This window comes from Alosa sapidissima, chromosome 14 (genome assembly GCF_018492685.1).
Source record: "Alosa sapidissima isolate fAloSap1 chromosome 14, fAloSap1.pri, whole genome shotgun sequence".
NCBI classification, from domain to species: Eukaryota; Metazoa; Chordata; class Actinopteri; order Clupeiformes; family Clupeidae; genus Alosa; species Alosa sapidissima.
This window is the reverse complement of record NC_055970.1, coordinates 4,027,935-4,041,616: the sequence shown is the minus strand read 5'-3', so window position 1 is coordinate 4,041,616 and position 13,682 is coordinate 4,027,935. Positions and strand designations below refer to the sequence as shown.

At 44.0% G+C, this 13,682-nt stretch overlaps 2 protein-coding genes across 5 annotated transcripts in view; one reads left to right on the top strand and one right to left on the bottom strand.

Annotated features, from left to right (window-relative positions):
• Positions 1-50: 50 nt before the first annotated feature.
• trappc2l (trafficking protein particle complex subunit 2L) lies at positions 51-1,774 on the bottom strand. The gene is made up of 5 exons (XM_042061327.1): positions 1,632-1,774; positions 782-954; positions 488-575; positions 285-364; positions 51-173 (listed from the first exon to the last, which is right to left on the bottom strand). Exons 1-5 carry the CDS (start codon positions 1,662-1,664, stop codon positions 128-130), a joined length of 420 nt encoding a protein of 139 aa, XP_041917261.1. The 5' UTR covers positions 1,665-1,774; the 3' UTR covers positions 51-127.
• Positions 1,756-13,682, top strand: part of galns (galactosamine (N-acetyl)-6-sulfatase) — a 27,730-nt gene continuing 15,803 nt past the window's right edge. Inside the window, exons 1-9 of one of the 4 annotated variants that reach the window (XR_006022167.1) lie at positions 1,756-2,147; positions 2,370-2,493; positions 4,133-4,207; positions 4,325-4,427; positions 4,536-4,679; positions 5,401-5,467; positions 5,644-5,771; positions 11,174-11,313; positions 11,665-11,768. Coding sequence is in view for 3 of the 4 variants with exons in the window: in XM_042061324.1 (XP_041917258.1) it covers positions 2,028-2,147; positions 2,370-2,493; positions 4,133-4,207; positions 4,325-4,427; positions 4,536-4,679; positions 5,401-5,467; positions 5,644-5,771; positions 11,174-11,313; positions 11,665-11,768 (1,005 nt within the window). In the remaining variant the exon portion in view is untranslated. Of the gene's footprint in view, positions 2,180-2,369; positions 2,494-4,132; positions 4,208-4,324; positions 4,428-4,535; positions 4,680-5,400; positions 5,468-5,643; positions 5,772-11,173; positions 11,314-11,664; positions 11,769-13,682 lie in introns of all 4 variants that reach the window. The other 3 variants (XM_042061324.1, XM_042061322.1, XM_042061323.1) reach the window with 3 other exon arrangements.

The window sequence follows — 13,682 nt, the reverse complement described above, 5'->3', positions numbered from 1 at the left end:
GGTTTACCATTGAAACATTAATAAATTCAAGCAATGCATCAGAAATGGCATTCTGTTCCAATACAATATTTTAATTGACATGATAAAATGACACAGTAAAGCTTATGTACAAAAGTGTTTGAGGCTGTTAGGAAACTTGCACCATCATTCCTGAAACCATGCCGTCAAAGGCCCTAGAAAAAAACAAAATATAAGTGATCGGTTGTAAACTGAATTCTGATTATGAATTTTACTTCACAATCCACAAGCAGCAGCTTAACTATCTGTAATGGACAAGCACTCACTTGGACTGGATTGGATCTCCGGGGTTATAAAAGGGATTGCACATCACATCAGTGAAAGAGTTGTGTAACTTTCTGAACATCTGCATAAAGAGATGAAATGGATAATCCACTATTTAAATAAATACAAATATAAATAAATATTTCCAGAGGACAAAACTAAGACAATTGTGGATAGAGTAAAATATTGCTTAACTTTTACGTACACTTCGAATTTCATTGTCCCGTAGAGATGTGTTTGAAGAGTCCACTACTATGACAAACTTAACTTTGGAATTGGTCACGTAGCCATATCTGGTGTCAAGTAAAGGACCATGACATGCATGACCAAGTAGAGAGCTCATCCTTTAACTTTAATTCATATTAGACATTTCATTAGCACTAGATGGTAATTAGAATTTCTGAGCACATTTTTACATGTTCATAGGTGGTATGCCTACTAAGATGTATTTAGGCCGACATGGTCTGTGAATTTCATCTGGGGTTTGGTTAAAGGATACACTTTGTAGTCCTCCGTGGGATACAACAATCCAAGGTAAAGTTCTCTCTGATCTGCCATGGCTTTACCTACTGCTGATATTTTCTCTTCTACTACATCCAAAGACGTATGTACAGTGTAATGAAACTTCAGCTCATTCTGTGAGGGAACGCTGCGAATGTACAAAGGGTAGTTCTGCAAAGAAAAAATACGTTAACATTTAAAATACATGCAAGTTGAGTCATTTTAACAGATTTTAGTGTCAGAAGATCTACCGCTGCTGCATACAATGCATTTGATCTCAGATGCAAAACATTCATGTTTGGAAAACGAGGAGTCTGCCACGTACACGTATACCAACTGCAGACGGTGCATCAGAAATTATAGCTGAAAGGGATTCAATGTCAATGTCCTACAATAGGCTACAGTAACATATTGAACAATAGGTTATCATATAGAACTGGCAAACCAAAGATATTCGTGTGTTTTAACGATTCGACGACATTGAATCAAGTCACAGCTACTTTAGCATTATGTAGGCTACTGTTCATGACAATAGTTATCTATCTAGCGATCTATCCCACAACCACATATAACATCGTCGTCAATTGAATCACCAAGATAAAGATACCAGGGAAAATTTGCAATCAAGTTTGCACCGCGTACGAATGACTGCAGCTTAAGATTATTTTTGTTTACAAACGCTAACATTAGTTAGCATGATCAGAGCTAAACCCAGGTGTAACCTTAATAACGCTAGTGTTAACTTCAGATATAATCTAAATATAAATATAACGATAAACTAATTAGGATCTATATTAGAAATAATAGTCTACAATCGTCCAAATGTGTTTTTAAGCGCATATTGTTACCTCTTTTGCGATGACAGCAATGCAGACCGCCATGATGGAACCCAGCTCAGTAGTGGTCACGTGGCATACATAGGAAGCAAACTCGTATCATGTGACCTTACCCATAACTTTTCCTTACTTCACTTGTCGTGAAGGAATCCACTGTTTACCACTAACAGCGTCGTGTCAAAAGCCTTTGACTCAAAAGGAATGAGTACTGCCACCAGACTAAAGATGCCGTATAACACAGTTTAAGATAAGCGATAATTAAATTTAAATGGTCAAGAACAGCGGTTGGATACTCTAATTTGGTTTAGGCTTTTCAAGTCGCATGACTGAGAGAGGTTGCTCTTTATCATTTCCTCAAACCGTCCTTAGCATGTGACTCCTCCACCTACTGTATGAGTCCAAGTTGCAATGGATGCAGCGCGCATTTATGTATTTGCGTTTCTCTTCGGTTTAGTATGTTCTCGCACTGCCTGGGATGATGATTTCAGTGCGTCGACTCCAAACATCATCATCATGTTCATGGATGATGTAAGGTTTTTGATTTCCATCATTAACTTTTGGTATGCCTGCCACAGAGGTCCGAAAGAAATGTATCAGAAAGTGCAATTTAAAAGGAAAACATATCAATTTTCTTTCTTCAAGTTTTCCTATGTGAATGTAAAATCTAGGCCTTGGTCAAATCAATATTCTCTAAGGACGTAAGCTTATAAATGGCATCAGAGTAAAGTTGCCGCTTCTAATGTGTTTTAGATGGGATGGGGTGACTTAGGGGTATTTGGACAGCCCTCCAAAGAAACCCCCAACTTGGACAGGATGGCAGCGGATGGGATGCTGTTCCCTGACTTCTACTCTGCCAACCCACTCTGCTCACCATGTAAGTACTCTGGTCAACTCTGGGTCATTGTAGCAGAGGTAGCTGAAGTGGGGAGGGGTAGTTAGGGCGATTCTAAGGACCCATCACATACTGGTGGCCCAGCTTAGGGGGTGGGTGGGCAATATTTTATTCTTTCATGGGGCTCAATATTTCTAGTGACACCCAAATGGCCACACACCAAACAGCCTAGTTCCTGTGAAACCAAATTACCAAATTTCCCTCACAGGATCAAAAGAGTATATTTACTTATACTTATACTAAGTATAAGTAAAAGATTTTAATTGCCACTGACATTTCGAGCCAAAATGTGCTCCCTCAGACTTCTCGGAAATGGAGCCATTTCACAGGACCTGTTTAATGTATGGATTGTCTATGTTAGATATTTTTTACACAGCAGTCTTTTATAGTGGACACCATGTATGTGGCTTTTTTTTATCCTTGTCTGTCCACATCAAGTTTGTGTGCTTACACCAACTGCTATGTGTGCTTTAAATCCTTTCCGGTCTACCTGTTCTGATGTTAGTTTGAATGTATTTTTAGAAAAATAATTATAATTACACTTTATTAGTATCTTAGATTGCCACCATATGTTTTTAAGCTTTACATTTGTTTTGTTTTTTAATTTAATTTGTTGTGTGATTACATTTTCTTTCTTGACTATATATTTCAGAGTCTAAGTCTAAGAATCCTAAAATATTTTGGTAATGTATCGGCACCGTTGCTTCCATACTCCTCTTTTCAGCTGATTTCACATAGAATCATAATAGAAGGATTTGTGATTGGAGACTCATGTTTTTTGAAATCTGTCAGCAACTTTGTATGCATAAATCATACAAGACTGTGTGTGTGCAGAGGTGATAGGAGGAGGATAACTCATTATGCAAATATGGATAATGCACAATTGGAATATGCTAATTGGGCCTAATTTAGGAATTTGAATAAACTTGCTGTGCACAAAGAGATCTATCATTAGCCGACTTTCCTTGTGCCTAATTAATATTTAAGCAAATAAAGACTTGATGAGAGGTTAATCTCAGATGAGCACAGCCAGGGAGGGCTGTGGAGGAGTGGCAGCACAATACCTGGCGCTTTGTGTTTACACCGCGGAGACGGTATTATGGAGCTCTGTTGCCGAACATAAATTACCATTTTCGCTAATGCCAGAGATGCTTGTAGGCTTGCTAATCACAATATCCAGGTTGAGTTTCTTTGTTTGAGTTCCACAATGCCATTATTTTCTCCCAGTTAAGTATTAATACCAAAGAATGACTTAACTGCGAAATTCTATTCAGGCATTTTAGTTTGCATTTTTTTTTCAAAGGAATAAATAGCATGGAGCCTGCATAGATTAAATAGCTTATTAAGTTGAATAGTGACATGACCCCCACCCCCCCCACCCCCCACAAGTAAGTTTGCCTATGGCAGACATTGAAGATGAATAACTGTGAATAACTCACTCAGCACTATTTAAAATTTTCCAAATATCTTTCACCATGCCCAATGTTCATGATACCTTTTTAAACCTATTTCTACTTGTGATTTGGATTTATTTAAAGACGTTTGGTCTAGTTTTGTTATTGGACTGAATGTCGTCTGTGTATGTAGTTAACACAGGGATTCTGTGTTTCTGTCTCTATAGCTAGAGCAGCTCTGTTGACTGGAAGGCTACCTGTCAGGAATGGATTCTACACCACTAATGCTCATGCAAGGAATGGTAAGAACTGCTTCTTGTGGTCCCAGTCCACAGACATCAATGTATTAGTTGCTAGTTGAGTGTCCGAATCATGTACTTTCAATATGCCTATTGACAAAGTCAATGTGGTTCACACAGCATACACACCTCAGGAGATAGTTGGGGGAATCTCAAAGGAGGAGATTCTTCTGCCAGAGATACTGAAGAAAAAGGGCTACGTTAGCAAAATTGTTGGCAAGTGGTGAGTCATTTTTGTGATTTTTCTTGATAAGAGGTAAACTGAAAGTTTGCTGATGTTTGTTTGTGATCTAACATTATTTGTCTCTCTTTGCTTGTTGTATGTCTCCAGGCATCTTGGTCATAGGCCAGGTCATCTACCTGTGGAGCGCGGGTTTGACAAGTGGTTCGGTGCACCCAACTGCCACTTCGGTCCGTTCAACAGCAGCAGCAGGCCCAACATTCCAGTCTACAACAACTCTGAGATGGTCGGAAGGTACAGTGTCATTACACATACATGTACCCCAAATACCTACACGGCAAAACTGCCAAGCAAACCGAGCAAAGAGGCATCCACCCATTCCCGCTCCGCCATTGGGCTGGCTCTTCCCTGTGAGCTGATTTCTGCATGTACCAGCTGTGCTTGTGTATCCCATTTTCCGCCTGTTTGTTTCCCTCCAAAACAACCATATGTGCATCAGGGGTCATTGGTGCTGGCAGGCGGGCAATTTTTGTGCTTAGCTGTGGATTAAATCAGCGTGGCGTACCTGAGCCTGGACAGACGCACACGCATACACCCAGGAGACGACAGGTTGGCACCGGCAGCGTGTTTGGACACCTGGAACAGCCCGAGCAGAAAGGAGAGAGAGAGAGAGAGAGAGAGAGAGGGGGAGAGAGAGAGGGAGAGAGGGAGAGAGAGGGAGAGAGAGAGAGAGAGGGGGGAAGAGGGAGAGATGGCTTTCCGTGTCTTTTACCTCAACTGCATGCTTCGGCGCCATTTCATAACAGTTTCCCCTACTCTTCTGAGACTTCGCAACACAAAAAAAAAAATCTGCTTTGTCTAGATTTGGCTTCCCCAAGGCATTGTCTGGAACAGTGTTCCTTCTTTTTTTTTTATTTTCCATAGTCTGTCAAATCAGTTTATTTTTAGTCTGAAGCGTTGGGATGTGGGAATTGGAGCTGAGGCTTTAAAGAATTAATCTTATGTTTTTCCACAGGTATTATGAAGAATTCAAGATTGACCGGAAAACCGGTGAATCAAACCTTACGCAGATCTACCTGCAGGTAAGTGGCAGAGGTATCAGTGCGATAAGGCTGCATTTTTAGATGTTGGTCTCCCTCTGTCATTGATATGGAGGAGCCTGGGGCGGGGCATGGAGGTTCTTATCTGCCGTGTGGCCTCTCTCTCTCTCTCTATCTATCTATCTTTATCTCTCTCTCTCGTTCTCTCTGTCCTCCAGGAGGGACTGGGCTTCATCTCCAGCCAAACCTTAGCACGCCGGCCCTTCTTCCTGTACTGGGCTCCGGATGCCACCCACGCGCCTGTGTACGCCTCAAAGCGCTTTCATGGGAAGAGCCGGAGAGGACGGTGAGAGAAAACATGCACGCTCCGCCCCAGTCAGAACATGAACAAATACTTACACAAAAGCTATTGGAGGAGTAGACACCGGAAGGTCATGACTGGACCAGTCCAGATGCATTGGCACACAGGGCCTGTGTAAAAAGCTCTCCAGAGTTACAGTGGGAGCTTGTTGCTTTATGGCCCTGGTGTGGTGGAACTCCCCTGGGACTGTGGGCAAGGTTGGCATCTGTGCCAGTGCAGCATAAGGCTTGTGATGTAGGACCTCTATTTAGCAGAGTGGTAAGGATAAAAAGAATGTGATCTCACACCGTGGGGGTGGGGGTGGGGGTGAGGGTGGGGGTGGGGGTGGACAGGCTGGTGTAAGCAGGTGCATTTATTTGCATGAGCTGAGAGGTGCTCAGAGGTGATGTATTCCCCCTAAGAGAAAAAGGAAGTTGCTGGGTCGCCCATAATGGAGATAAATTTCACTGGATTCCCAGTATGCTGTCCCCCCTCAACCCCTCCTCATGAATGGGTTAGACAATATAAATATTAACACAGGCTGTTCTTCCACTCCACGATGAGGTCTGAATAATCAGCCGAGTTGTTAATTAAACACACCAGAGAAACGTCCTTTTGTCCTAAAGTGTGGTGAGGAGGAGGAGGAGGAGGAGGAAGAGACGGCTGAGCTGCCAGTCTCGCCTCCCATCTCTTAGCATTCCTCTCAGGACCTGGGGCTCTCGGGCCCCGCTAAGCAGACGCTCCCTCAGAATGCCAAATGAGGTTTGTGTTGACAGTGAAATAGATCAGCTCAGAAAGGTATTAGCATGGTGCTGGAGACTGGTTGGTCAGGAGAGCAAGAGTGTCTACCTTTCCTGCTCTCCGAGTCTCCCTCTCCGTCCGTGTTTCTCTGTCTTCCTCTCGTTTTCATCCTTTCTTGCCCTTTGTCTTTCTCATCTGTTGCCCCCGTTTTTAGTGTTTGAGTTCAGCATCTCCTGCCGTTTTTGAGTTAAGCATCTCCTGCCGCCGTACATGGAAAGACTGGATTGTTTTCGATGTGTCACAGGTGTATGATACCATGATGGCACTGCCAGACTTAACAGGGTGTTGGTGGATGATGGGGACCAGGAATGTCACTAGGAATTAAATGACAAGGGGGCTTAGCCCCCAGGGTTGTAGGTCATGCGCATGCATAGAGTGTGACGAAAAAGTTTCATCACACCTTAAAATGTCTTCCATGAATTGGTATTAATAGGGACACTATGCCATAGTTTTCTCTCTCGCATTACTGATTATTACTGATTATATTGCTAATTATAGCATAACAGTATATATATATATATATAAAAAACAGTGCTGCCCCCAGAAAATGTTAACAGTGGTGGCCAGTTGAGGCCATTGCAAATCTTGGGGCGACTGTTTATGTTGTTATCCCCTCCTCTAGCCAAACTTATAATCACTCACTGGATATGTAAATTGCAAAATACCATGGAATTCTACAGATGTACAGATTGAGAAATTACGCACAGCCTTCTCTCTCCGCCCTTCCTCTCCTGTAGCATTTGATCAGTGCTCTTTTTAAGTTGAACTAGGGTAGCACTTAACTACTATCTACTACAAATTACTGTTACTGTTAAGTTATGTGATCATTCAATAATCAAACAATCATCAATCAGTATTCAAACCAAAACAATTGCACCCTAGACTAAGCTATGACACTTTTTAACCTGATAAATACTGTATTAGTCCTTTGAGGCCTAGGCTATTTTCAGTGTAATTTTACTATTAAGGTATTTGGTCATTGTAAGGGCCATCTATTATGCTAGGCTATAAGGGTGTCACGATTTCGATTTTACATATCAATCTCGAACTTCGAATTTAAAAGTAGAATCGACGATGCAGCCACACCCCCAATGTCACATCCAGCATGTATGCCAAGACGCACAAACGCACGTGCTGAACTGCAGAATCAACACTCCTCTAATTTTAGGCTGCAGCCAGTTAAAATATACACATCAACCTACCGAAATCAAAGCCCCTCTTGCTACTTTGAAATCACCGGTGTGGAAGTACTCGTTCATTCACGTCAATTAAAACTAACTTACCCTACTCAACTTAGCAAGTGAAAAGATGATCTAGTTACAGTCCAAAGTTACTTTAAGGCTTAAAATGCACATTGATAAGTATCCATGAACACTAACCTTGGTTCTCTTCGAAGTGTGCTGAAACCGATCAAATTATAATTCTGTGTTGTTTCATTTCACTATGTTCACGTCTCTGTTTTAGCCTAATGTTGGTTCTGTTTACATTACAACCTCGCGGTTGGAACGGTTTCAAAATAAAAAGCGGTTTCAAAATAAAAGCACCCCACCCCCCACACCACCCGAAACAGAAAAGGAAAAGGCCAAAAAGAGTAAATAACATATAAGGAATGCATTAATAGTAATGTTGAAAAAAAGATCGAAAATCGAATCGAATCGTGACTTTAAAATCGAAAATTGCATCGAATCGAGGATTTGGAGAATCGTGACACCCCTACTAGGCTATATTGTTTTCAAGGCGGTACAGGCTACCAATATTCCTGGAAAGTATGATGTGATCATACTTGCATATATCTTATGTCCACATTTGTGTCAAGACAAAGTACTTAACTTTGTGTCTCATGATTTGTTGCATTTATGCCACCTGAAGCATGATAGTAGTAATATTCAAAAGCACAGTTGATCTGTGCATGCCATGATCAACTTTTGATTCTTTGATATGGAAACCAAGTTCATTATTTTGGACTGCTATTACATTACAATATTAGAATTACAGTTAGAGTTGGATACCATGTAGAAATTTGCTGCAGTTTCAAAATTTGGGAACGGCTTACTATACAGAAGAATGCTTCATATCTTAGTGTCCAGTAAAGTCTGTTGTTTATTCTGATGTATGGTTTGCCATGTGTTAAGTGAAGTGTTTGTGAGAGATTCCATGGGTGGAGATGGACGAAGCGCTGTGTGCAGAATGGAAATATGATGACATTTCACATATGTCCAACGTAATTTTGTCGCGAACAGTTTATCACAGCACCTAGCCGCTAATATCATTCATAAGTTCCGGTTCCGCTATTTCATGTGACATCTGTGTGATTTATGTGAGAAGTACGCTGTGATCAATTCAACAGAGAATAATGGATGTGAATTTGGACACATATTATTACTATATTTATTTACGGGGGCTTTTGATGATCTTAGGGTGGCTTCAGCCCCCACCCCCCCCAAAAAATAGGCCTAACACCGTCCCTGATGGGGACAAAGAAATCAGCACACCACCAAACTGGCACAGATGTGTTTAGTGCATGTCTTAAGCCTATGGTACGCTCCCGCGTCTGCGTCCCGCGCACACGGCACTGGTGAGCGCATGACGAGAATTGCGGCATGCGTCGCGTCTTTAAGACCGCGCGTCAAAGTGACTCGTAGACTGCACATGTGTGAAACCGAACTGATGTAAACATTCCCCTCCAGTAGGTGGACCACATAGAAGAACAACACTTAAAACCTAGAAATAAACCTAGACAGAAGAAGACTTGTTTGGTTACCATAACGACGATGGAGCAGAGCGCCTGTCCTCAGCTTGCCTGGCTATCGAGTTACGTGAAACACCACGACATGGAGTCAACTTCGACCGATGTAAAGCCACAATCCACAGATACAGTCTTTAACATTACGGTTACTTTACCATCTATGGTGTAGAACCCAAAGTATTTCAAGACGCCACATTTTAGATGAGTTGGGGACGTAATTGTCCGCTCAGGCTAGCCGTTCTGTGCGTTCTCTTTCATTGTCGAAACAGGGTGGCTGCATGGGCTCATTGTGGCTACTGGCTATTATATTGGCTTGATTTGGTCATGAGCCCTGGATCATATAGCACTGAATGAGATGGTAAACAATAAAATAAAACTAATCATAGACTGTAGAAATGCGTTACACAGCACTAAAAACCGAATAGTTTATTTATAGTTCGGCTACGGATATTTTACGTCATGTTCGAATAAAAAGTGACAGCCCTACTCCCTGCATAGAGAGCTGACATGACTTCGGATTAAATGCATCTTTTAAAAATGAGCGTAGCTTAGCACCTATTACTGAACAATGCTGAAATCAAATCGCGAAACCCAGAGCCATATAAAGGTATCTATCTGCAACGCTCAGGCAAAACCCAGTAACACTTGTTGATCGAGATGCATTCTCGCCTGTTCCGTATATAATGCGTTATCAATAATGATTATAATAATAAAGGGAATGTAGCCTACCGCTCCCAGGTGCATTCACTATCAACTAGGCTACTCCTGAACAATGCTGAACTCAAATCTCGAAACTCGCCTGTCAACACCGGATAATGTGTTATCATAATAATAATTGAAGGAATAAGCTAGGCTACCTCTCACTCTAAATACACCCATTATCACAGTGAGACATTAACACATTATGAACACAAAGAGTTAGGCTACTTCAAAACTTTTATTGACACGTCATAATTACAGGTTTTTGGTTCATACTTTTTGGTATGATGCAGGTGTGAAGACTCAATACAAATTTAATTGAGGACATCTGTACGCACAACTCTATCTTACCATGACACTGCTGTGTTTAGAAAAATGTCTTTACTTTGTATCGCACCAATATTGCTGCCCTCGCGGCACCGAGTCACTCCGCTATAAGTAGCCTAATAAGCAAGTAAGCTATAAGCAAGTCTCTCAGTTATACCAACAGGTGTGCTGTGTGTGTTCTGGTGGATGATAAATGGAGCGATGCGATGGGCCAACTTATCAAACTTCCCAGCAGACAGGCGAAAGTACTCGTGGTGCTTCTCCTCATCTAACAGCCGCATCTTGTGCACACACGTGTGGAATACTCCTTCACTGGCTCTTTCTTCGTTCAGTGCACCACATCTCACCTTCTTCTTTTCTTCAGGCGTTTCTGGCTTCTTTGATGGTTGTGTCCCTCTTTCAGGCTCGATGTACCGCCCCTAGTTGGTGAGGCAGAGTATCACAGTTAATCCGTAGTGTGCAGGCGCTAACCTTAACGATTTAACGCACATTCAGGACAGCAGAAGTTGGAGTATGCTTCACGTCCATGACAAAAATGATGCACGTCTTGGACACGCGCAAATGTGACTCAGGACCGTACCACAGCCTTTAGATGGACACGCGCAAATGTGACTCAGGACCGTACCACAGCCTTTAGATGGACACGCGCAAATGTGACTCAGGACCGTACCACAGCCTTTAGATGGACACGCGCAAATGTGACTCAGGACCGTACCACAGCCTTTAGATGTTTGTTTTTTTACTTTCCCACTCTCTTTCTTTATTATATTCCACTGATGGACAAACAGCATTATGTGAGGTGTTGATGTGAGTATTCTTCTGCTGTGCTGTGTAGCTATGGGGACGCTGTGATGGAGCTGGACTACAGCGTGGGCCAGATTCTGGACGGACTCCGCACCCTGGGCATCCACAACAACACCTTTGTCTTCTTCTCCTCAGACAACGGAGCAGCAGTCATGTCTGGACCAATGCAGAGTACGCCAGTGTCATTATGTCCACGGCCAACGCCGGACTATAGCAAGTGGATTTTCTTTAACCCCCTACTCACACTGCTTGCAATTAACCATACCCTCTCTCTCTCTCTCTCTCTATTCTTCTTCCTGCTGGTCTCCATCTCTATCGCTGTCTTTTCTGTTTCTCTCTTTCTCTGCCCCTATCTCTCTCTTCCTGTCTCTCTCTCTCTCTCTCTCTCTCTCTCTCTCTCTCTCTCTCTCTCTCTCTCTCTCTCTCTCTCTCTCTCTCTCTCTCTCTCTCTCTCTTTTCTCTCTCTCTCTCTCTATGTCCCCCCCCCCCCTCTCTCTCTCTTTCTCTCTCTCGCATTACCAGGTGGCAGTAACGGTCCATTCCTCTGTGGGAAGGAGACCACGTTCGAGGGTGGCATGAGGGAGCCCGCCATCGCCTGGTGGCCTGGACGCATCCCCTCGGGCACGGTAAGGACGCCTGGCGCTCCTCGTCCTCTTCGTCCTCCTCCTCCTCCGCTGTGCCAGGGAGATGCGGTGTGTCTTCTCCGTGGGTGTCAGAGCGCCCCGCAGCGTGAGCGTGAGCGGCTTGGCACGAGGACGAAAGATGAAGAGGACTCGCGCTGCGTCTGAGAGCCGCCACTGATTACAGTCGCATAATTCCAGTAATCCACACAGACAGACAGGCAGACAGAGAGACAGACAGACAGACAGACAGACAGACAGACAGACAGACAGACAGACAGGCAGGCAGGCAGGCAGACAGACAGACGTTAATTACTTTGTGGGTGCGTATCAGTGCTAATTTCTTCATCAGGTACTAAAAGGCAGGGGCATCTCAGTGTACGTGGGTTGGCGGCTGAGATTCAATGCCAACGTGGTGCAACAAGAGGGATCGAAAACCTGTGGACACACCGGCATTTGTGTCGGCCTGTCAATGTGTGTGTTTGTGTGTAAATATGTTTGAGTACCTGTCACAAACACTATGGTTTGTGTTTGTTGAAGATGAGGAATTTACTGAAGTGTTAGATCCATTGCATTTGTAACGGGCTGGTTGCGCTGGTCCACACAGGATACATTGCTCATCCAAAGCATACTTTGGCATGATTTGAAGTCCCACAATCCCCTGTCCCTGTCCATCTCCCTGTCCATCTCCTCCCCTGTACGCCTCTCCATCTCGCTCTCCCTCTCTCCATCTGTGTTTCTTTCTCTCTGACTTTCTCTCCCTCTCTCTCTCTCTCTCTCTCTCGTCCATCTTCATTCTCGCTCTTCTTTCTTTCTTTCCTTCTCTCTCTCTCCCTCCATCCATCCCCCCATCCCTGATCTGCTCCAACCCCTGTGTTCAGTAAATGACTTTTAATTGTATTAGGGGCAGCTGTGACAGCGGGACTGTGGGTTGCAGTGTGGGGTGTGTGTGCGGGCGTGGCGCTATGGAGGGGGTGGCTGGCAGGCAGGCAGGCAGAGGCTCCCGTTGGTGTGTGTATCTGTGTGTGTGTGTGTGTGTGTGTATCTGTGTGTGTGTGTGTGTGTGTGTGTATCTGTGTGTGTGTGTGTGTGTGTGTGTGCTGCGGTGCGCTTAAGCCCGGCCCCCGGCTCCTATCTGAGGGGTGTGCAGGGCCCTGATAGCGCGCCGGAGTGGTGAGGGAGAGGGGCAGCGGGCGGATCGACGGGGAAAAGCGTCTTAAACGGCTAATCTGTTTGTGTGTTTGCTGAGGTTGGATTGAGCTGTAATGAGGGCTCTGTATCTGAATATGCCAGGCGTGGGGGATAAAGGACGGCAGGAGGGGGGGCATGGAGAGAGAAAAAAAACACAGAAGAGGAGAGGAAGAGAGAACGAGAGAGAGGGAGAGAGAGAGAGAAATGGAAGACAGAGAGGAGACATTTTTGGGGTGGTAGAGGAGCTGGCACTGCCTGTTAAGTTATATATATATAGATGCCCATGCCAGCTGCAGGCCTGTGCCACCTGCTGCCTGGGTAGTGCAGGAATGGGCAGAGGATGAATGGATTCAACAGGGAGCTGAGAGTGGAAGGGGAGCAGCGGCACTCTGATGTTAAATACAGTTTGACTCCATCTCTGGCTGCAGCTGCGAGGACTCTCTTTAGCCGGCTCACACTCTGCGTCGTCTGAGCCCCCCCTTTTCTGTTCCACAATCTTACAAGAATGACTGGGGCAGCGTATTGATTATTTTTATCTGTTGGTTTGTGTGTGTGATGGAAAGAGAAGGAATGCTGTGTCTCTGTGCCCACATAAAAAGCCCTGCTCCGTTCCGTGAGGAGATCTGAGAGGGTCTTAAAGCAATCAATGGCACTGTAAATCAGAGTGGCAGGTCTTGTTGTTCTCTGTCCCCTGTGATGCTCTTGGATGAGTGTTCAAACTTGAGTTCC

Coding starts and splice junctions, on each gene's coding strand:
- trappc2l (XM_042061327.1), bottom strand. CDS start 1,664: ATGGCGGTCTGCATTGCTGTCATCGCAAAAGAG. Junction 955..1,631: donor TTGCTGTCATCGCAAAAGAG/GTAACAATATGC, acceptor TTTTCTTTGCAG/AACTACCCTTTGTACATTCG. Junction 174..284: donor GGAGATCCAATCCAGTCCAA/GTGAGTGCTTGT, acceptor GTTTTTTTCTAG/GGCCTTTGACGGCATGGTTT.